The following is a 21823-nucleotide window of genomic DNA, read 5'->3' as shown; positions in this document are numbered from 1 at the left end:
AGATTTAGGACATAATCTTTTGGTTAAATATATGGGTTAGTAATGAATCATTTGAAAAGTTACATATTATAGTCAATGTACATTTCTGATATTTCATTCACTTATCTGAATTACTTAATTCATAAATATTTAACTACGAACGTAAATTCAGTCTTTGAGCTTAGAATGGGTCCAATGATATCAAGAATCAACAAGCCTTTTTATTCAAATTCTCAATCTAATCCAGTGAATTTAATTAATAAAGATAAACTTATTCATCTGCCCGAAGTAATGTCATTTTATCTATTTGTATGCGATCTAGGGCTTAAAAAAGGTTGGACAATGAATTCTATTGTTGGATCAAATTTATTTACTTGACTGATACATGAGCCTAAGGGGTCACAAACGACGTGGGAATTGGTGGATATACTATGTTATAGGGACTTAAATAAACGTATCCAGAATAAGTATCAATATAAGGCACCCATTTCATGTTCATATGTGAAGATTAAGATTTACGGATGTTTTTAAAACAATGTTTTGATGAATGTTCAAAGTGATGCATGCCTGAATATGGGTTGTGATCAAAGCACAATAGGCCCTCAGTCAAGTAGTTGACTGTTTGTATGTGAAACGAAAATAAGAGCCTTAGATATATTAAATGTTATGTTGATATCTTTAGTTAAATATTATGTTAGACATATCTAAAAGTTTAAAATTACTTTAGATATCAAGTCCTTGGCATAACAGCTAGTTGTGTTCTTAACTCTTGACAGGTATTTTGAATTTAAGGCAAAATTGTAAATATAAACAAAATCAAATTTAAAATGATTGATATGTTATATTGCTTAATCATAATAAATGAATATGGCTGTTGGACTTTTGACAGATTACCATTATGCCCCTTTTAGATTTCTAAATCTATATATGCAGTTTTGTGCCCTAATCTCAAACCCCCTTCTCCTTGCCCTTTGAAAATTGAAGGCCAAAAGCTAAAGAGATCTTTCAAGTCCTGGAGCAATTGGAAGCATTTTTTGAGTATTCTTTGAAGAGACCATTTGTTTCTAACATCAATCGAAGTCCATAGAACTTGGAATCATGGTTTTTGGTGCAGGGTTTCTCAAGTTTCGAAGAAAAGAAGGCTGGGACCCAAACTTCGCACATCTTGGACCGTGTGATAAGTTTATAATTTTTAGCATGTTGTTTATCCCAATTTCGAGCTCTTGATCAACATATAAATTGTTCCTAATATCCATACAAAACCAAAGAAATTCGAATCATGTCATTTGGTTGCGTTTGGAAAGCTTTACAGGGATTTGAAGTTGAACACGGGAGGAATCGACTGAGGATTAGAGGACGTTGAAAGATTCATATTTGGAGATTTCTATGATTCATTTTTGAATATCTTGTGTGATATAATATATGTGAGAAATTGTGTTACAAAACCATGCCAGTAGAATCATTGCATTTGGTGCAGGATTGAAAAAGACATCGGCGTTTTCAGCATCAAAGGTCAAACCCGAATTAAGACTTTTATCCAAGAAAAAATGTGGAGGAGAAAAGGATAGAAGAAAGAACGACCACAAAAAAGGAGGTATTATTGAAGGGAATTCATAGCTAGATTTATGAATATTTAACTCAATATAATTTTGATATAAAAGATTTTTTGTTGAAGTACTTAACATTGATGATTGCCTAAGATACTATTTCAAGTAGCCATCAATACTAAGTGTTGTTGAGGAGAATAAATCATTCATATATATACGTTATTGCTGGACCTTTGTGATCACTCAGGTCAAGGCTTTGGGGTCCTTAAGAAGAAGAATTTGGGGGCTAAGTTGAAGTAGATTAAGCAGTGTCATCCCGTGGAAGCCTTTGAGGGTTGAGGACGACAAAGCTTCATCGACCGTTTCTTTTTCTTGGTATCCTTGTTCAGCCTTATTTCCATGTGATTTGCTTTGGAGGCATTCACACAAACTTTTTTAGGGCACGTCATTATCTCGGGACGGATACCCCCGAACAACACTAAGGATTAGCCTAAGCTGTATAAAAAAATAACTCTCTTCCATTTCCTCTACCTCCTTTCTTACGTAGAAAAATCCTAGGCTAAATTAAATAAAAATAAAATATAAATATAGAACCTCATTCACCCCCCGCCCCTTAGGTTGTTCCTTAGCGACCTAAACTAACAATATGTCAGTGAGCCTTCGGTGCCCCCTTCTCCTATACCGTTCTCACAATTGTCACTGAATCATGTTTAATTATGTCGCACGTCTTCCTGATATCTCTTTTCTACCTGTCACATAATTTCCTCATATATAGATAGTCTCTGGTTTTCATGACACTCTAAAATTTCATATGTCACTGTTACATCATATGTCAGGCCTTCTTCATCAAAATAAATAATGTTACGAATGATGTTTACTTTTACACCTGGTGAAATGCAGGTTAAAATTTCTTAAAGGATTTGTTTTATCATCATTCTAAAATATCTGGTTTTGAGCGCCTTGGAAGAAATAATCAATGAAGAAAAATATCTTATTTCATGTCGTCATCTCTGGAAATCAATAATACATTTTGAGGATTAATTTATTTGTTATCCTTTCTGCCATCTACTAGTTGACATCTATCATTAGGGTCCCCTTAGATTATTAAAATCATCCTAGAATTTATTATAGGGTTATAGATTCAGGGAAAAAAATAGTTTCATGATCCATAAAAATCTTTATTTTTTTCTAAAACCAGTGAAAATCAGTTCTGTTTAAGAAGTATAAGAGATCACTGATATAAAGAAAAGAATTTTCCTCCTGTTATATATGGATTTGAGTTCATTTCTTAGGACCTATGTCTCATTCTCTTTAGTCAACGCATTTAGTAGATGGAATTACTTACCTTGACTCACTTTTAAAGCTTTTTAATAACTTTTTATCCGCTCATATACAACCCCCCTTGTTTATCATTTTTATAAATTTCTAATCATTGATATTATCTTCTCACCCCAACGTTTATTTTTTGTACCATAAACTTAGTTCCTAATCAATATTCCTTGTCAGTAAACATTCATACAAATGGACTTAATTTTTTTTTCATCTAAAACCATCGATGAATTTTTATAATTTGTTATCGTGACATAGTTTAATTTTAACAGCCATAAACTTGGGTTATGAATTTTCTTTATATATTTCATTATAGAGAATATTATAATTCCAGAATGCCTTATTCTCTTTCGAAGGAAATTTCTGACCGCAGTCCAGTATAGAACATATTGGGATAAAATAAACATGGATTGGAATGTGGAAGCATAAAATGTAGAGCTAAATATTTGTAAACTAATGCAGAACCCTCGTTCTAGTTAATGTGTGTGTAGTGCGTTTGACCATATTGATAAAAAAGATAAACATTATAAGGTATATTTTTTTAATTTTACAATTGTTTCATGACAGCAGAGAACATAAACCCCAGATGTTTACCCAAATTATGAAATAGAACTGAAACGTTTTCTACATTCTCTTTTTTTTCTTCAAAAAAAAAATATTTATATTTCTTTTATACATTCTCTAAATCATATTTTAATAGTCCCTGGATGTTGTGTTATGGTCCCTTGATTGGGTGATAGAAAACACTTTTGTATGCAAATAAATTATTGATTTATTCCCAATCAAACTCTAAAATATAATATATTACATATATCTTGTGGGAAACTTGTTCCACTCGTGACTTGGTCCCTTTAACATTGTTCTAAAGCCATTCAAATGCCCGGCCTCTAGAAGTATCTACGAAATTGAGCTGCTCTTTGATCTTCACTTCTTATTCTCCAAGTCTTCTTGAAAACCTTGTAGATTTACAAATTATGAAGACTCTCTTCTAGGATAAAATGAAAAAAGCTGAGGAAGGGCGGGCTGCCTAGCTTTAGCTCTCCTGGGGGCTAAAATAGGTGTTCCTTCCCTTATTTATATTTTACTTGGTATTTTCGATAAAAACCTATTAAGTCACATACATTCACCAATTCTTCTATGATCTTATGCGTGTCACCCTCTACACCCATATATCATTCGAGTTAATAACTTAAGTGGAAAAATGACTACAATTAACCAAGCGTATTAATCAATTGTATCGATATATGGATTAATTAACCAATGATTGATATAACCCAATCGTTAGGTTAATTTTCCAGCCCTTAAGGTGCCAAGCTACAACTCGTGATCCGAAAGAGATCAAATAGTGCTCAAATTCTCTCATGGACCTTTACTGCCATCGATCACCATATATTACCCTTTATATACACAAGAGTTCCTAATGACTTAGAGTTAGGTTGATGGTCAAACCCTAACCCATCATTCCTTCAGTGCTGTATGTAATGAGGATAAGTGGAGAACGCCTTCTACAATATCCTCACTAACCTGTCAAAAGACTTAGCAGCCTTGTCTTCATGGAATCAATCATCTTGATTGAGTCATTGCCTTGTTTATGATCCTTGAAAGCCTACCTAGGGAAATAGTTGCATCCTTTTATACCAAGGTCAGATGATCCCATCGTTACCGCACAATCATCTCCATATGCTTCTTCTAATATCCAAAATATGACTTGTTTGAATCTATGGTTAGAGACTCATAAATTGTATTTAAAACATAGTTGCATATTCACGAGGTATTCTCGGTGTCTCATGTGAATGGATCAGTTATACAAATGTGACATAAATTAATCTGATCGACACTTAGTATAATACCATACAGAGACTTGTTCGGATAATTTCATTGAACTCGTTATTTAAAGAGTATCCAGTATCTGCCCTTAGAGTCACCACCCAACATCCAAATGATCAATGGTACTTTGTATAAGTAGGACTGGTTAGTAGTATTCTATGCAGATAATTTAATGTCCATGTTGACTATCCATCAAATAGGAATATTTATAATTTGTGTTTAAGGACTAGTGATCATTATGTTGTGATCTCATCATAGTTGACTTGGCCATTGTACGTACTCATGGAATTCATTATAAATAGTAAATTGAAATAATAATGAAATAATATTTCATTTGATGAAATTAAATAAAAACAAGGTGGTGTGATTTGGCTTGAGGACTACATAACATCCATCACTCGAGTATCACTCCATGTGATTAATAAATCTTATTTAAGTCCTAAGTAAAAAGGGTATAATGCATTAAAGTGTACCTAGGCCATGGTTTAATTATTTAATAATAATATCTTCCAGATCTAGCCATTATGGGGACCTCTTTTTCAAACTCACCTATATGCCTTAGCATCATCCTTCCTCAAGTGTGCCCTACTAGAGTAACCCTTCCTTAGTATCACCCTTTCTATGGGAGTGGTTAGAGATGGTTTGACTAATGGATATTATGTGGCCATCAAGCCAATCAATTTACCATGTTTATTTAACTTCATTATTGTTCCATGTTTGACAGCTTTGTCGTTGAGGGCGACGTACGTATGACCTTCTGGAGGCTTCACGTCTTGTCGGAGTGGTTACCTGCAGACGTTCGTGCACCGAGATCCGTGTAGCTATCATTCTGTTTGACAGGCCCCCGCAGAACGAACGGGGTGGCCACGTTAGATTTTGAACAAAGAATCTGAAAACATTTCTTACTTAAGGGTTTTGTCAGCATATCGGCAAGTTGATCATTAGTGGATATACACGCAATACGTAGTCGTCCAAGTGACACTCTTTCACGAACAAAATGGTAAAACAATTTCAATGCGTTTTGTTCGAGAGTGAAAGACAGGATTTTTGGTAAGATAGGTTGCACCCAAGTTGTCACACCAGAGCGTTGGAGGCATACCTGAGTGGACACCGAGTTCGGTAAGAAGAGATTCGACCCAGATGGTTTCGGTGGTTGCATGCGCGATGGATTTATACTCAGCTTCAGTTCTAGAGAGAGATATTGTAGCTTGTTTCTTAGAGGACCAACTGATAAGATTGCCACCAAGGAAGATAAAATAACCATGGGTGGAGCAACGATCAGTTGGGTCACCAGCCTAGTCAGAATTGCTATAAACATTAAGATGCTCTGAGGTGTTTCGAGTATACATAAGGGCATAACCAGCAGTACCTTTAAGGTACCTTAATAAATGCTTGACCGCAATCCAATGTTTGGCATGAGGATCATGCATATTCTGGCATGCTTTATTTACGACATATGCAATATCTGGCCGTGTAATAGTTAAATATTGCAAACTCCCAACAATTTTGCAATAAAGTGTGGGGTCTAGACGTTCATCAGATTTTGCTGATAGCTGTTCCGAAACAGTAGTAGGCGTACTCGTGGGTTTAGATGCACCCATGTTGGTCATTTGCAGAATTTCGGACAGATATTTAGACTGAGAAAGGGATATACCATTTGGGTGTGGAATTAGTTCAATGCCCAAGAAGTATTTGGCACGGCCAAGGTCCCGAAAGGGAAGGTGTTTTGAAGAGTGCCAATTGTGTCTGAAACAATAGAATGGTTAGATCCAATAACAATAATATCATCGACATAGACGAGTAGAAACAATTGAGAGGAAGAACAATTTTTAAAGAATAAGAAGGTGTCGGTTTTGGAGCTATGGAAACCCTGGAGAGTGAGAAACCTCGGAAACCGTGGAGACTGTTTAAGTCCATAGAGGATTTCTTGAGAAGACATACGTGATTCAGGTAAGAACAATTAAGAAATCCAGGCTGTTGACGCATATAAATGGTTTCATTTAGATCGCCATGAAAAAATGCATTTGATATGTCAAGTTGCTTGATGATCCAGTTACGATTAAGTGCAATGCTTAAAAGAAGTCGAATAGTGGTTATTTTGACTACTGGGCTAAATGTTTCGTTTATCCCTGAGCTACGAGTCGGGCCTTACATCTTTCTAAGGACCCATCGGCTCGTAGTTTACGTTTAAAAACCCACTTGGAACCAACAACGTAAGTTCGACAAGGAGGTGCAATTAGTGTCCAGGTATTATTTAGACGGAGAGCAGATATTTCTGCTTCCATCGCTTGTTTCCAGAGTGGTGAGGCAAGTGCTTCAGCAATAGTTTTAGGTTCAGTGGGTAAAAATTCAGAGGTTGTTTGAGGGCGTACCTGGACTTGGAGTGCATTGGCATTACGGAGAATTTGTGCTCGTTCACTTGAGGAGTGAGGGAGGTCTAGGAGATTGTAGATGCGACGAGTACGAAGATGTACCAGATGTATCAGTTGGAGTAAGTGTATTATTAGTATGTTGTTCTAGTGCCGTGTCAGAATGTTGTTCTGGTGTCTTGTCGCCATCCGAAGGTGAAAGTACGGATTGCTCGACGCTTGTTGACTTTGGAACAGTATCTGCTAAATCGGAAGGTGTAATAACATGATGACTTGCTTCATTCAAAGGTTTTGATCCCAAAATTCCGTCAGCAGCTAGTGGTTGATTGAATGATGATGAAAAAAGGAAAATATTTTCATTAAAAATTACATCTCTATAGATATAAAGACGATCGGTGGACAATGATAGGCAGCGGTACCCTTTGTGTAGGGAGGAATAACCTAGAAAGACACACCGTTCAGAGCGAGGGGATAGTTTATTTTTGCTATAAGGACGTAAATGGGGAAAACAAAGGCATCCAAAGAATTTTAAGAAGGTATAATCCGATAATTTTGAAAATAGAAGTTCATACGGGGATTTGTTCTTTAGAACTGGTGATATCATTATGTTGATCAAGTAAGATGCCATGACCACAGCTTCATCCCAGTACTTTAGTGGCAGCGATGCTTGGTGGAGCATGCTGAGAGCTGTTTCCTCTATGTGACGATGCTCGCGTTCAGCAGTTCCATTCTGCTCCGGAGTGTGAGGACAAGAGACCTGATGTTTAATGCTACATGTTAGAAAATGTTTAGACAGAGATTGATACTCACCCCCCTAGTCAGACTGGAATCGCTGGATCTTTGTGGAGAATTGGTTTTCAACCATGCGTTGAAAACTCATAAATGTAGAGTGCACATCGCTTTTCAGCTTCAAGGGGTAGAGCCACGTGTACCTACTATATTCATCAATAAAAGAAACATAGTAGGAATTACCAAAATGGGATTTTTCCGGAGCCGGGCCCCACAGATCAGAATGGATAACTTGCACAGGAAGCGTGGCAATCGAGTTGGTCGACTGGAAGGACAACCTGTTGGATTTAGCCATGCAGCAAGGGGAACATATAAACGATGATAATGTTTGTGACAGCAGTAATCCAAAATGCGAAATAGTCTGTTTCAAAACATTAAAGGCCGGATGGCCAAGTCGTAAATGCCAAACATCTGAAGATTGTCTCTCACCCAAAAATGCAGCTGCCTTTAGAGGTGTGACGTAGTAGAGTCCGTCACGCACTGTGCCAGTGAGGAGCAATTCCCCCGTCGTTCGATCCTTCACATAGCAAGCGTTTGGGGGAAATTCAACAAAAACATGATTGTCAGTAGTTAACTTGTGAATAGATAAGAGATTTTTTGAAATTTGAGGAACATGAAAACAAATTTTGAGAAGAAGAGAACGATAATGACTATATGAAGGTAGGGAGGAGTGACCCAGAGAGTGTATAGGCAAACTTGTTCCACCACCAACATATAGTTGTTCGGATCCTACAAAGGGGATGACGTTTTGCAGGCTTTGTGCATGAGCGGTGACATGGTGGGTAGCTCCATTGTCGGGGCATCAGGTTGGCTGGTACGGGTGCGAGCGTGGAGGAGCCGTGGACCCAACATAGGATGCCGCGTACGGCTGAGGAGGTCTTCCAAATGCTGAAGTCGTTTGAATGGCCATGGTCGGTTGAGGAAGACCCCTTAGAGACCGACACTCTGGGGCTCGGTGACCTTGCTTCAAACAGAGTTGACATCTCAGAATAAAGTGGCCATTACGTCCGCCTCGACCACGATTGTCGCCGGATCTTGAGCCATAATGTGGATTCTGGTGTGATGCGGTATGTTGGGCGGAATGTGCCTGTTGGTTGGAGTGATGTACCTGGATTTGGTTTGCCACTAGTGCAATTGGAGGTTCGGAGGCCTCGTCATCACTCTCAAAGTTGTCAAGGGAGACCTCTGCGCGTAGAGAGGCAAGTAGGTCATCAAAGGAGAGATTCTCATTTCTTGTAGTGACTCCAGTCCGGAATGATCTAAACTTGGAACCAAGGCCTCGAAGGAAAACAAATTTAACCGTTCTATTGGGGATAAATTCTCCAGCATTGATGATTTCGGCCAAGAGATGGTGAAACTCAGAAATATACTCATCAAGGGACTTGGTTCCCTTTTTAATGGAGTGGAACCGTGAGGATAGCTCCATTATCCTTGATTCTGAGGCAGAGGAAAGCTTATTGGCAAGCTTCTCCCATGCTGCTCGTGCTGTAAGACAGCCAGAGACAACGGGAAGAAGCTCCGCAAACAAGGAGGAGATGATTGTAGACAGTAACTGTTGGTCGCTTCGCTTTCATGGAGTATTTTCATCATCAGTATCTTCGTCCTCGGGTGGCATCAGGTGAGTGAGGTGTTTTCTAAGTCCCTGCACCTTTATAATCGGCACAATCTGAATCTTCCACAACAGGTAGTTTGTTTTCGTGAGCTTGAGCGTAGCAGCGGGCGCAGTGGAGACAATGGGAACCCGAGCTTGAAGATCACCACAAGGAGGCGGCGAAGGAGGAACCGGCATAGCTAAGGGTCTTGGAAGATCATCGGAAGAAACGCTCGCCGCATCTTGTGGCTTTGATACCATGTTAAAAGTAGAAGAACTTGCGAAGAGAGAGTGGGAGTTAAGAGAAGAAGAAAGGGATACAAAGAAAATCCCATAAAATGAATCGACAGGTTGTTCAACGATTTCTAGGGTATTTGAAGGCGGTGAGGCATTAAGTGCTGCCTTAGCCACTGCGATAGCCGCCATACTGTTTATCATGATGACCTGTCTCTATCAGCCTGCTAGGTCGACGTCGCCGCCTCCTGTCTTCTCGAGACCATGCGACGTCGGCTGGAAGCCGTCTTGTAAGAGACTGACACGTAGTCCCTTTATCGTCTTCGGCGATGGACGTGCAGTCTTCTGGAAGCTTCCACGTCTTGTCGGAGTGGACGCCTTCACTGCCCCGTACATTCGTACTTGAGTAGGCGTCACTCTGTTTGACAGCTTTGTTGTTGAGGGCGACGTACGTATGATCTTCTGGAGGCTTCCACGTCTTGTCGGAGTGGTTACATGCAGATGTTCGTGCACCGAGATCCGTGTAGCTATCATTCTGTTTGACATAGAGGACCATATGTGATGTCCGTCAAGGATGTCGGTCTAATGCTCCCCGATGAAGTGGTGTAAATACACTTGAGGTGAGATATGGTCTGCGCAGTGTAAATTGTCGTGTGGGAATACAGATAAGCCAATTATCCCCATATCCCGTAGCGACGTGAAAACTGGGAAGTCTTTGACCCGGCGTTGCGTAGTCTCTAGAAACAGGTCACCTGTAGCCATCGCATAGTTTTTCTATTTAGATTAGGGATTTATTTTGTTGCGCTCCTATGCAAAACCACAGATACGAGTACCCTTTCATAACATCTCCAACAAGAACACGTTCATTCACTTTAAGGTAGGTAATCCAATTGTCCGAACCCGAATTTTCAGATCTGCACCTTTTTAGATCATATTATCAGCCTTTGCCACAGTCATCTGTCTCTGATATCCGGATATGAGAAACTGGCGTCCGCTGCCACACCACCATTCGGCGATGTTTAGGATTCATCGGACGCAAATAGGTTGCTCACCTGAGGACAAGGATGCGGATGGGGAGTCGTGCACTAAGTAAAAACAGAGAAACTACGTCGCTACGGCTCTTCAAAAGAGAGAGAAAGAGAGAGAGAGAGAGAGAGAGAGAGAGAGAGAGAGAGAGAGAGAGAGAGAGAGAGAGAGAGAGAGAGAGAGAGAGAGAGAGAGAGAGAGAGAGAGAGAGAGAGAGAGAGAGAGAGAGAGAGAGAGAGAGAGAGAGAGAGCGAGAGAGAGATGGATAGAGAGACAGACAGACATACAAACGATGAAGAGAGTGAGGCAAAGACGGTAGCGACGTGGGAGAGAGTGAGGAGATGAGAGAGTAAAAGGTAAAAAGAGGGAGATGAGAGGGAGGCAGAAGAGGGAGAGAGTGAGCAAGAAGGAGACAGTACATGGAAAGGGAAGGATGAGAGCGCCAAATATAAGGACTACACAAACAAATAGCTCAACGAAACACAGAGAAACAGAGGGCCGAATAAGAGCCCCGGCGAGACAGAAACGGAGCGCAAGATGTGGGCGGGGGGGGGGGGGGGAGAGAAAATAAGAGGGCGCCGTGAGGCCGAGCCGGAGGGAGAGAGAGCGCGCGAGAGAGAAAACTAAGAGGGCACTCTAGGAGACGAGAGAGAGAGACAGCGCGAGGAGAGGGAAAATAAGAGGGCTCTAACACAAAGAGAGAGAGAGAATAAAAGGACGCTCTAACAGAGAGAGAGAGAGAATAGGAGGGCGCTCTAAAAGAGAGAGAGAAGAGTGCGAGAGGGAGGAAAAATAAGAGGGCCCTCTTAAAGAGAGAGAGAGACAGAATGCGACCGAGAGAGAGAGAGAGACTCCAAGCGAGACAAAATGGCATTGTCTTTTAATTATCGACCCTGCTATGCGGGCAACCGGTTGCCCCCGTGGAATCTCGGGCAACCGGTACACGCCAGAGGGCGAGGCGGGATGGAGGTCCCAGACCAGGCGGCTCGCGATCGGCGCCGGCGGTCCCTCCCTTTGGCGGCAATGAGAAGAAGCTCGACCGGGCGGCTCCCTCGACCGGTTGACGAGAGGGAGGGAGGCGAGGCGTCTTCTCATTGCCGCCAGAGGGCGATGCGGGATGGAGGTCCCTCCCTCTCGTCATCCGGTCGAGGGCGCCGGTGCCATGACCGACGAGGAGCTCTTCGCCGCCGATGCCACCGACGAGAGGGCGGCGGCAGACGGCTTCGACGACGTCTTGACGCCGGAGGAGAAGCTCCAGCTCGACTCTGCTCTGAGTTTGGAGAATTCCGATGATGAGCCGGAGAAGAGGCAGGCCTGGTTCGGGTGGAGCGGCAGGAAGAACTCCAAGGCTAAGGGAGACGAGGTTGAGAAGACGAAGAGGTTGGTCGGGTGGCTCTCTCTCTCTCTCGATCTTTGACTCTCACTAGCTCTCTCTCTCTTTGACTTTCACTGGCTTTCTCTCTTTCTCTCGCTCTGTGACTCTCACTAGGTCTCTCTCTGTCTCTCGGTCTTTGACTCTCACTGGCTCTCTCTCTCTCTCCCTCTCTCTCTCTCACACTCTGAGTGGCTCTCCCACTCTCTTTGACTCTGAGTGGCTTCCCCTCTCACTCTCTCCCTCGACTATCTCAGGATCTCCTCCTCCCTCACTCCTTGACTCTCTGTGGCTCACTTTCTCTTTCACTTTAACTCTCTTGACTCTCTGTGGCTCACATGTCCATTTTTCTCTTTCTCTTTAACTCTCTTTTTCACAGTCTATGCTGTATGTCCAAATCTGATGGAGGACCATCTCGAGGATGATGCCACAATGACGAAGAACTATCTCGAGGATGACGCGATGGGACGTCGTCAGCCACGCCAAGCAGCTCGCGCCGACGCTCGCCACCCGGGGTTTAAGTACCCCGCGTAAGAACTTTTATCTTTTTACTTATGCTCATTTTCATGTGTGTTTGTATTTTCGGATTCGTGGACTGGGCCAATGTCGTTGGGCCCCATCCTCGTCGTTTTTACTTTTTATGTTTGTATTTTGAATTTGTAAGGAGAGGTCGAACCACGTCTCGCGACGGTTCGTCCTCTCCCACGTTCACTTGGCACCCATCCTCACTATATAAGGGGATGGCATGCCCAAGGAACACCTTGGAGTCATTGTTGAAAAGTTTATTCACAATTCGTCTCCCCCCCTCTCGTAGAGAGTTGTGTAGGGGAATTGGCTAGCCCCACCCCATGTCGAGATCACTCCGTGGGTAGAGCCCACGTTTCTTCCGTCGAGATCACTCCGAGGGAGACGTGTTAAAGCGCGCCGTTGAGATCACTCCGGCACGGGTTAAAGATTTTCAAGAAGTCGCTGTCCTTCAGGGCTGAGAAGAGTCTTCGTCGAGATCACTCCGGGAATTCTTGGAGGTTCCTGAACATCATCGACGCCGCGACCAAGCTGGGAATCCGCTCCGTCGAGGGAGCATTGCCCCGACCATCAAGAACCCGACGCCAGCCAGGTTCTTGATCCCCCCCCCCTACCCATCTTCCACCACATCCACCCCCCCCTTCTCCTTCATCCAGCCCATCTCGCCCACATTTCCTTGGACGCCACCCCTTCACCCTCGCTTCTTGATCATCTAACCCCATTTCTTGATCTTTCCCGCCGATTCTTGAACGCCACCCATTCTCATCCTCCATTTTCTTGAAATTCTTGATCGCCCAACCGCTTCCCCTACCCTTTCTTGATCGCCCTTTCCCCTTCCCCTGCCCTTCTTGATCGCCCAACCACCTCTTCTTGCCTTTCTTGATCGCCCACCCTCCTTTCCCCTTCGTTTCTTGATTCCCAACTGCCTCCTCTTGCCTTTCTTGATCGCTCACCCTCCTTTCCCCATCGTTTCTTGATTCCCAACCACCTCCTCTTGCCTTTCTTGATCGCCCACCCTCCTTTCCCCATCGTTTCTTGATTCCCAACCACCTCCTCTTGCCTTTCTTGATCGCCCACCCTCCTTTCCCCATCGTTTCTTGATTCCCAACCGCCTCCTCTTGCCTTTCTTGATTGTCCACCTTTCTTTCCTCTTGATTTCTTGAATTCTTGATTTCTTGACTTCATGATTTCTTGATCTCACCATATCTCCTTGATTCCCCTTCGTCCTCCCCTTCGCCCTCCCATCGCCCTCATCTTTCTTGATTTCTTGACTCCCACCCTTTACGCCATAACCGATTTCTTGGTTTTCTGCCCCACCCACATGACTATTCCCACGATACTTGGTTCGCTGTCTTGCCCGCCCACACGGTTGCGCCGTGCGCCAGCTAAGCGCGTGCCTTGTGCGCCCTCTGCTCCGACTCTTGCTACACGCCACCCGTGGACTCAGCTCTCTGCTGGTAGTTACGACCACACCGTTCACACCCGGTTTCATCCTCATCAACGACACTCGCCCGCACAATCTGACACTAAGCATCCGCTCGACGACTTGGACGCCTTGGACTAAGCGATACAAAGGTCAGTCTCGTCTCACCTCCATAAACTCTAGTATTATTATCTTCGACAGTCTCGTCTTCCCCTATCGCGCGTCCGCGATATTCTCGAACATCATCGGATAGGACTAGCCACCTTGTCGAGCGTAGGGATTCTTGTGGTAGACGGACTGTCATCCGACTTGGACGCCGAACGCTCCAGGGCTGTTAGACGCCCCTCACTTAGTAGACGTCTAGTAGGTCCAGCGGGTCATTGGGAGTTTGATCTTAGGATCACTCCTCTCTCGTTGATCGGTACGGCCGACGCCGCTATCCGTCAAGTCCTTATCTGCTCATTCGTATTTTCTCATTATTTGGCTTACATCCCATACATTCGCATCATAACCCTGTGACGTGAAACGCGCCGATCGATCCCGGCCATCGTCGTTTCACATGAAAATCACACGTCAATTTGGAAGAGGCGGCGCTCTACAGAGCTTTCTACGTGTGTTCCCAGACCGGTTGAGGAAGAATCAGGAATTGGATTCGTGCTTGAGTTCAAGAAAAATGGACGTGTGATTTGGAGAGACAGCGTAAACTGCGAACTTGAAATGAAACCCATCAGGCACGCAAATGTCTGTGCAGATGCCCAACACCAGACGAGGGAGAGTTCATTCTTTTTGTACACCAAAAATTCATTGCTGTGTCTTTGTACGTGATAAAATAACATCTTCTTGGCCAATTTTATTACATCTTCAAAGGGTATTAAGTTACACAAAGATAATAGAGTACTCTTCTAGACTCTTGTGAATACTAAGTTTGCAGTGCGGTTGAGAGTAATTACGTTCCGTAGGGACCTCATATCCGATTGGAAGGACACGATAAGAGCTCCAGCGTTGTCCCTTACGCTGTTGAAGGGATTGGAATTTTGAGATTACTAACCTCTATGTTGAGCATCTCCTCTCCGCTCTCCGCTCTCAGGCAAAGCCGATAGAGACCACGGCTCAAATTCATTTTATAAATCGATGCCAGCCTGTGGGGCTAATCTTGTTATCTCTGTAAATATTTTTTCTTTATACAAGTCTCCATTCTCCCCTCAACAAGTCCCACTCAAAAAAAGAAAGATGAAGCAATATTTGATCTCATCAACAGCCAAACATATAGAACATACAATTGTTACGACGATGGTGGTAGAGCTAGTGGGAGAAGGAGACTCGGTGTGCTATCTTGGCTCCTCTTCCTTCGGAGATGTAGAGACCCACATGGTGCATTGGATCCTGAACATTCCAAGAGACGATGTCCTCGAGGGGCGCCGCCAGACCGACGTTGCGCGCTGCCAGCGTCGTCGCGATGAAATCCAGCACGCAAATGTCTGTGCAGATGCCCAACGCCAGTATCTGCAAAATCCAACATATAAATAACTGACACCTTATATTAGGGTAATCTAAATAAATGACACCCTTATCGAGAAGAAAGATAGATATCTCACCACTTTAATCTGCTTGGTTTTCACACATTCCGTGAACGCGTTCGAGTCGTCCTCCTCTCCAAGGGAGCCACGACGGTTTTTCAAAGGGGATCGCCGGAGGTTGCCGGGGAGAGAGTACGCGGGCAAAAACGGCAAGAGGGAGCTCGAAGGAGCGCCAAATTTTTTTTTTCAAATAAGAGAAATGAGGGGCCGGTTTTCCTTTAATCTGACGTGTACCGGTTGCCCGAGATTCCACGGGGGCAACCAGTTGCCTGCGTAGCGGAGTTCTTTAATCTTTAATTATTTACTAAAGCCGTGCTTTCTCTCTCTTCTCTACCCCAAGCTAGCATTGTGCGCGGGCCCCACTAGTGTCTAATAATCCAGAACGTCGACATAAAGTGAACCACAAAGTTAATGCCCTATACACAGAAGAGTTTCTTCACACGCTTTACTGACTTTACAACACCAACTGTCTCTTCTGAAAACTCCAAGACTCCAACTCTTGTGGTAGGATAAGTCTGTTTTCACTGTACCATTTTGTCAACAGCGTATCCTTTCAGCGTTGTGCACCTCTCGTTATTCCCTCTCGTCGTTGATGGGAGAATTGGTCAAAATAATCCACAATGTTCGATACGTATACATTACGCCAGCGATAATTCCTCACGCGGATGGTGCCTAACCTTCAAATCATTTTTTGTGTGCTTTACGTTAAGAACGGTCAATTTATTCATGCATGAATTTAAAATTGGATTGAAATCTGATATCGAATACGAATTCTTCCAGTATTCGTGAACCTGAAGACAAGGACAGATAACAAATATTGTTCATAAAATTACGAGTATTGAGCCTTCTGCATGATAAAGGAATGGGCTGGCGCTGACTTAAGATCATGTGAAGACGGTTAACGTTTCTACGCCGTTCTTTCAATGCGGGGACCATCTGAGAAGGAACCTCCCAAAGTCAGCGACTAGCACAATAAAAAATAACTACCTGGTCAAGTTTAGGCAACTGTCCAAACATGGAACGAACTCCGGATGAACAGTATCATAGAAAAACATGTATTTGAGTTCAGATCAAATTTAGAACAGAAGAGTTCTGTAGAGTGCTCGTCAGACAAGATGGAGCGAAGAGCTGTGCTGCTTCTCTTGTTCGTTCTTCTCGCAGAGAGGCCGGTTCTCTCGCAAAGTCTAAACAGGTTAAAAGATCCCATACCCGTGAAAGTAGGAGTCATCATCGACATGGGCACTTTGGTGGGGAAGATGTGCTGGACCAGCATTTCATTAGCGGTGGACGATATCTACGCCAAAAACCCTAATCTCACCACGCGGCTCGTCCTCTATCCCCGCGACGGGAAGGCAGACGTTATGGCCGCCGGATCCGCAGGTAAATTTTCATCCTTCTTAGTACACCAAATTCTTGATTTTTCGTTCCATTTTTTTGCCAAAAGATCAAGTTCAGACTTGCATCTGCAGCCCTCGGACTGGTGAACGAGGAAGTCTTATAGGCCACCAATCTTCAAAATCAGTTATCCCGCTGTTAAAGAAAATCATTGGCTTTCACTTTCCAGCCTCTTTTTTGGCGCAAAAGCAAGTTGAATCTCGAAACTCATCCATCCCACTGCTAAACAAAATCCTTGGATTTCTCTTTCCAGTTTTTTTTTGGCGCAAAAGCAAGTTCAATCTCCGAAATAATTCATCCCACTGTAAAACAGACTCCCTGATTTTCACTTACCATTCTTTTTTTCGGCGGAAAAACAATTTCAATCTCCAAAATCATTTATCCCACCGATAACAAAATTCCACGACTTCTCTTTCTATTTTTTTTCTTCAGCAAAAATATCAAATTCTGTCTTCAAAATCATTCGTCCCACTGTTAATTAAGATTCCCGGATTTCTATTTCCCATTTTTTTCTGGCAAAAAATCAAATTCAGTCCCCAAATCACAATCCCATAAAGAATAACTGTTCAATTTCTCATTCTTTGGTCGATTGATAACCAAATTGAAACTTGCATCTTCAGCTCTCGGACTGGTGAACAAGGAAGGAGTGTCGGCCATCCTGGGCCCTCAGAAATCCGGGCAGGCGAAGTTCTTAGCAGATATCGCCGGCAAGGCTCGAGTGCCCTTGCTCACCTTCTCCGCAACGAGTCCCTTCCTCTCCTCTTCCGCAACTCCCTACCTACTAAGAACAGCGCTCAGCGACTCATCCCAAGCGGCCGCGGTAGCCTCCGTCGTAGCGTTCTACCATTGGCGAGAAGCCACCATCATCTACGAAGACACTGACTATGGCAACGGCGTCGTCCCCTTCCTGATTGACGCCCTTCAAGCGAACAGCGTCAGAGTCCGCCATCGAAGCGTCATCTCTCCCTCTGCAACGGGCGATCAGATCGTAGAAGAACTTCTCAGCTTGAAGACGTCGCAGAACAGGGTGTTCGTCGTTCATTTGTCTCTTCCACTCGGCGAGCGGGTATTTGTCAAGGCAGCGAAGTTGGGGATGGTCGTCAAAGGCTACGCCTGGATAATCACAGACGGGATCGCTAGCCTCGTCGACGCCCTTGACCCTGCGGTCATCGGTAACATGCAGGGCTTTATTGGCGTGAAGCCGCACGTAAGAAAGAGCCCCGCCTACGAAGCTTTTATACGACGCTGGAGGCGGAGATACAGAAGCGAGAACCCGGACGCCGAGAGAGTCGAACCGAGTATATTCAGTCTCTGGGCTTACGACGCCACGTTTGCCCTGGCCATGGCCGTGGACAAGGCTCCGCCCATGTTTACCGCGTTCAAGAAACCGAGAATTTTGAGTAATTCAACGGATTTGGATTCGATTCCGGAGTCCGAGAGCGGTCCGGCTGTTCTTAGAGCTCTGGCGGGTGTCAAGTTTCGGGGAGTTAGCGGGCATTTTCGCCTGGTGAATGGGCAGCTACAGAGCTCCGGGTATCAGATTATCAACGTGGTGGGGAATGGGCAGAAGGGCGTGGGCTTCTGGACAGATGGCCGTGGTTTGAGCTCCTCGCCGGAGGGGTCTTCTGGGAAGAAGAGCGAGCTTCTTGGGACTGTGGTTTGGCCTGGTGACTCTTCTGTTGTGCCCAGAGGGTGGGAGGCTACCACCGGAGGGAAGAGGCTTCGTGTTGGCATCCCTGTGAAGGATAGCTTCTTTGAGTTTGTAAAATTTGAGACTGATCCCATCAGCAAGCAGAAAATACCCACCGGCTACTCCATTGAAATCTTCGACAAGGTGATGAGTTCGTTGCCCTACCCGGTTCCCTTCGACTATGTTCCCTACGCGGAGAGCGATGGCACCTCCGGCTCTTATGACCGGCTCGTGCAGCAGATTCACGTTGGGGTGAGCTCCGAAACTCAGTGCTAATTCTTTTTTTGTTCTTTTTTTTTACTCTAATTTTCATTTGCTTACAACTTTTTAAGTCTGTGGATGTATTCTTTTTGTTTTTCTAAATTTTTTTATCCTTTTTTCTTATTTTTATTGTCTATTCCTTCTCGTTTTTCATTCTTATTTTAACCTTTTTACTTTTTTGTTTTAATTTTTTTTAATTATTAGTTTTATACTTTTATTTTTACTGTTTCACTTTTAGTTTTTACTTGTTATTACATATCTTTTATTTTCCTGTTTTACCTTTTATCTTTATTTTCTACTTTTTACTTGGTTACTCTTTAATTTAGTTTTGTATTTAGTTTCTAATTGTAGTTGTTTTTTCATTTTTAGTTGTAGTTCTGTTTTCTCTTCATTGTTTATTTTTATTTTTCAGTTTAATATTTATTTTTTTCTCATTTTTATTGCTTCGTTTGCTTTTATTGTTCACTAGTTTATTTCTCATTTGTTCCGTTTTGATATTTCTATTGCTTTTATGCTTTATTTCTCTTCCTCTTTTTCATGGACCAGCGATATTTGATTTACCTATCAAGTTCTTTTTCAATGCAAAAATAGTTGGACTCTGTTCTTGTTTTATTCTGACAGTCTTGCTTAATAACTGCATGTGAAATCGATGCATTTATGTATCTTTCTGAGTATTATTCTCTCTGGTTATTACGCCCATTTACGCAGTCTATTCCAAAAATTAACATGACATTGTCTGGTAAACAGAGGTTTGATGCAGTGGCAGGCGACGTTACTATAACAGCGAATCGGTTCCAGTATGTGGACTTCACACTGCCCTACACGTTTTCTGGTGTTTTCATGATCGTTCCCTTAAAAGAGGACAACAAGAGAGGAAATTTCTTTGTGTTCATGGAGCCTTTAACGAAACAGCTGTGGGTGTGCACCCTGGGCTTCTTCATCTTGATCGGCTTGATAGTTTGGGCAATCGAGAAAATGGAGAACAATGAAAACTTCAAGGGCCCCGTTTTCCATGTCATTACCGACATTCTCTACTTTGCCTTCTCCACAGCCGTCTTCGCACACAGTTAAGTTTGCTATTTCTCCTTCAACGATGACAAAGTATAGTTATATCTAACGGACCGTTGATGCTTGACCAGAGAAAGAGCTCAAGAGCTGGTTATCCAAGGCGGTGGTGACCGTGTGGATTCTCGCGGTGCTCATTCTCACGTCATCTTATACGGCAAGTCTGGCGTCTATTTTGACGGCGGCAAAGCTTAAGCCGGCGTTTACTGATATGGAAGAGGTGGTTAAGAGCGGGAAGCAGGTGGGTTATGGTAGAGGATCTTTCCTAGAGGGGCTCTTGAAACCCACCTTTGGTTCCAAGCTCATTCCGCTGACTGGCCCGGACGAGTATGCCGCGGCACTCGCCAATGGTACAGTGATTGCAGTCTTTCATGAACTCCCATACATACGCCTCTTCTTAAAGAAGTACTGCAAGGGCTACGCAACGGTTGGCCCAACCCACAGAACTGCAGGATTTGGATTCGTAAGTTTTTCTTCTCCGTTTTTACTTCTTATCCTATCTTTCCGTCCGCTCTCTTTCTTCTGAAGTGATAGAAATGAAGAACCCCCCCCGATGAGCTAGTTCTTGTTGATTTTTTTTGGTTTCAAGAAAAATGTAGAACGTGGAGTGTTGGAACAACAAAGTTCTCTCCTTGTTTTTCGCCCGGGGAACAAGAGAGACAAGAGAATAAAGGATATGAGTGAAATCGAAGAGCCTCAACTCTATTCAACAAGCAGATTACATGTTCATATACAGTGCATGTATACACATTTTCAAAGAAACTTTACAAATAAAGTTTCAAAGACATTCTACATATAAGGAATAGAAACCTTTTGAAATTACAGGAAGAGTTGCATCTCTTCGCCTTGAGAGAAAGAGAGACATAAAAAACAATGGACACAAGTTTACTTGATCATGATTCCCAAATCTGGTGGATTCAAGTTTTATTTAGTTTGGGCAAAGTTTAACGTGATTTTAATGTGGGGTTCAACGTGCGGCTTCATCCCGTCAAATTTGCGCTCTCAAGTTAATGTAATTGTTGCTTGGTTTGGTCTTGTTACACGAGTCTGTAATAGTAGATCGCATCTTAAACGTCTGAATATCTGTTTCCTGTGCGGTTACGCATTTAATTACTATCTTTGAGTGTTGCGGCCGGTGAACTTGTGTTTCTCTGGACTCCACTCTCAACTACTCCTCGAATAAAACTTGTGTCTTTTATCACTGAGTTATCATATCCTCGGTATCGTCTCCATTTTTCAGGCTTTTCCCAAAGACTCTCCCATTCTCTCAGACGTCTCCCAGGCAGTGGCCACAGTGACGCAGGGTCCATCGATGAACGATATAGAGAAGAAGTGGACGATGGCAAATGATACAAGTCAATGCGAGCAAGAGGAAAATGGTGGTGGTCTTATAACATTGCACAGCCTACGGGGGCTATTTATCGTCGTGGCCGGTATATTCTCTGCTGCACTTGTAATTGCCTGTATTTCGAGGCTTCTCCGGTGCTTAGGAATACAGAACCAGCAGACACATCCTGAAGAGGAAGAATCGATTGTTCAAGACGAGCCGCAAGTAGTGCATGAGGAGTTGCACGCAGTACAAACACAGGAGCAGATGGCGTTGCTGCCATAAAGACATGAGGGTACGTAACCTAGAGAGACATCCTCCACCCAGTCGTTGACGTTTGTGTGTATGGCGTGCCCCAGGATTCCAGCTAAATAAGATGTGATTGAAATCTTGTTTCATGAACAGTTAGTAAATTTGAATGACAATAAAACCTAAGCACTGCTGAATATTATTGTCAGTACACTGGATATGTGATCAAACGGGTCCGCAAATAAGTC

The 21823-nt window shown here is 43.2% G+C and overlaps 2 protein-coding genes across 2 annotated transcripts; one reads left to right on the top strand and one right to left on the bottom strand.

Moving 5' to 3' along the window:
• Nucleotides 1-15313: 15313 nt before the first annotated feature.
• On the bottom strand, nucleotides 15314-16524 carry LOC144709098 (nicotinamidase 1-like). The gene is made up of 3 exons (XM_078582500.1): nucleotides 16492-16524; nucleotides 16266-16379; nucleotides 15314-15514 (listed from the first exon to the last, which is right to left on the bottom strand). The coding sequence occupies exons 1-3, from the start codon at nucleotides 16522-16524 to the stop codon at nucleotides 15314-15316; spliced, it is 348 nt and encodes a 115-aa protein (XP_078438626.1).
• A 71-nt stretch (nucleotides 16525-16595) lies between these two features.
• LOC144709096 (glutamate receptor 2.8-like) lies at nucleotides 16596-21611 on the top strand. The gene is made up of 5 exons (XM_078582499.1): nucleotides 16596-16968; nucleotides 17604-18925; nucleotides 19682-20000; nucleotides 20074-20462; nucleotides 21240-21611. Exons 1-5 carry the CDS (start codon nucleotides 16620-16622, stop codon nucleotides 21609-21611), a joined length of 2751 nt encoding a protein of 916 aa, XP_078438625.1. The 5' UTR covers nucleotides 16596-16619.
• Nucleotides 21612-21823: the final 212 nt, after the last annotated feature.

Source organism: Wolffia australiana, chromosome 11 (genome assembly GCF_029677425.1).
Source record: "Wolffia australiana isolate 7733 chromosome 11, ASM2967742v1".
NCBI classification, from domain to species: Eukaryota; Viridiplantae; Streptophyta; class Magnoliopsida; order Alismatales; family Araceae; genus Wolffia; species Wolffia australiana.
Note: the sequence above shows the minus strand (reverse complement) of the source record. Positions and strands in the feature narration are given on the sequence as shown.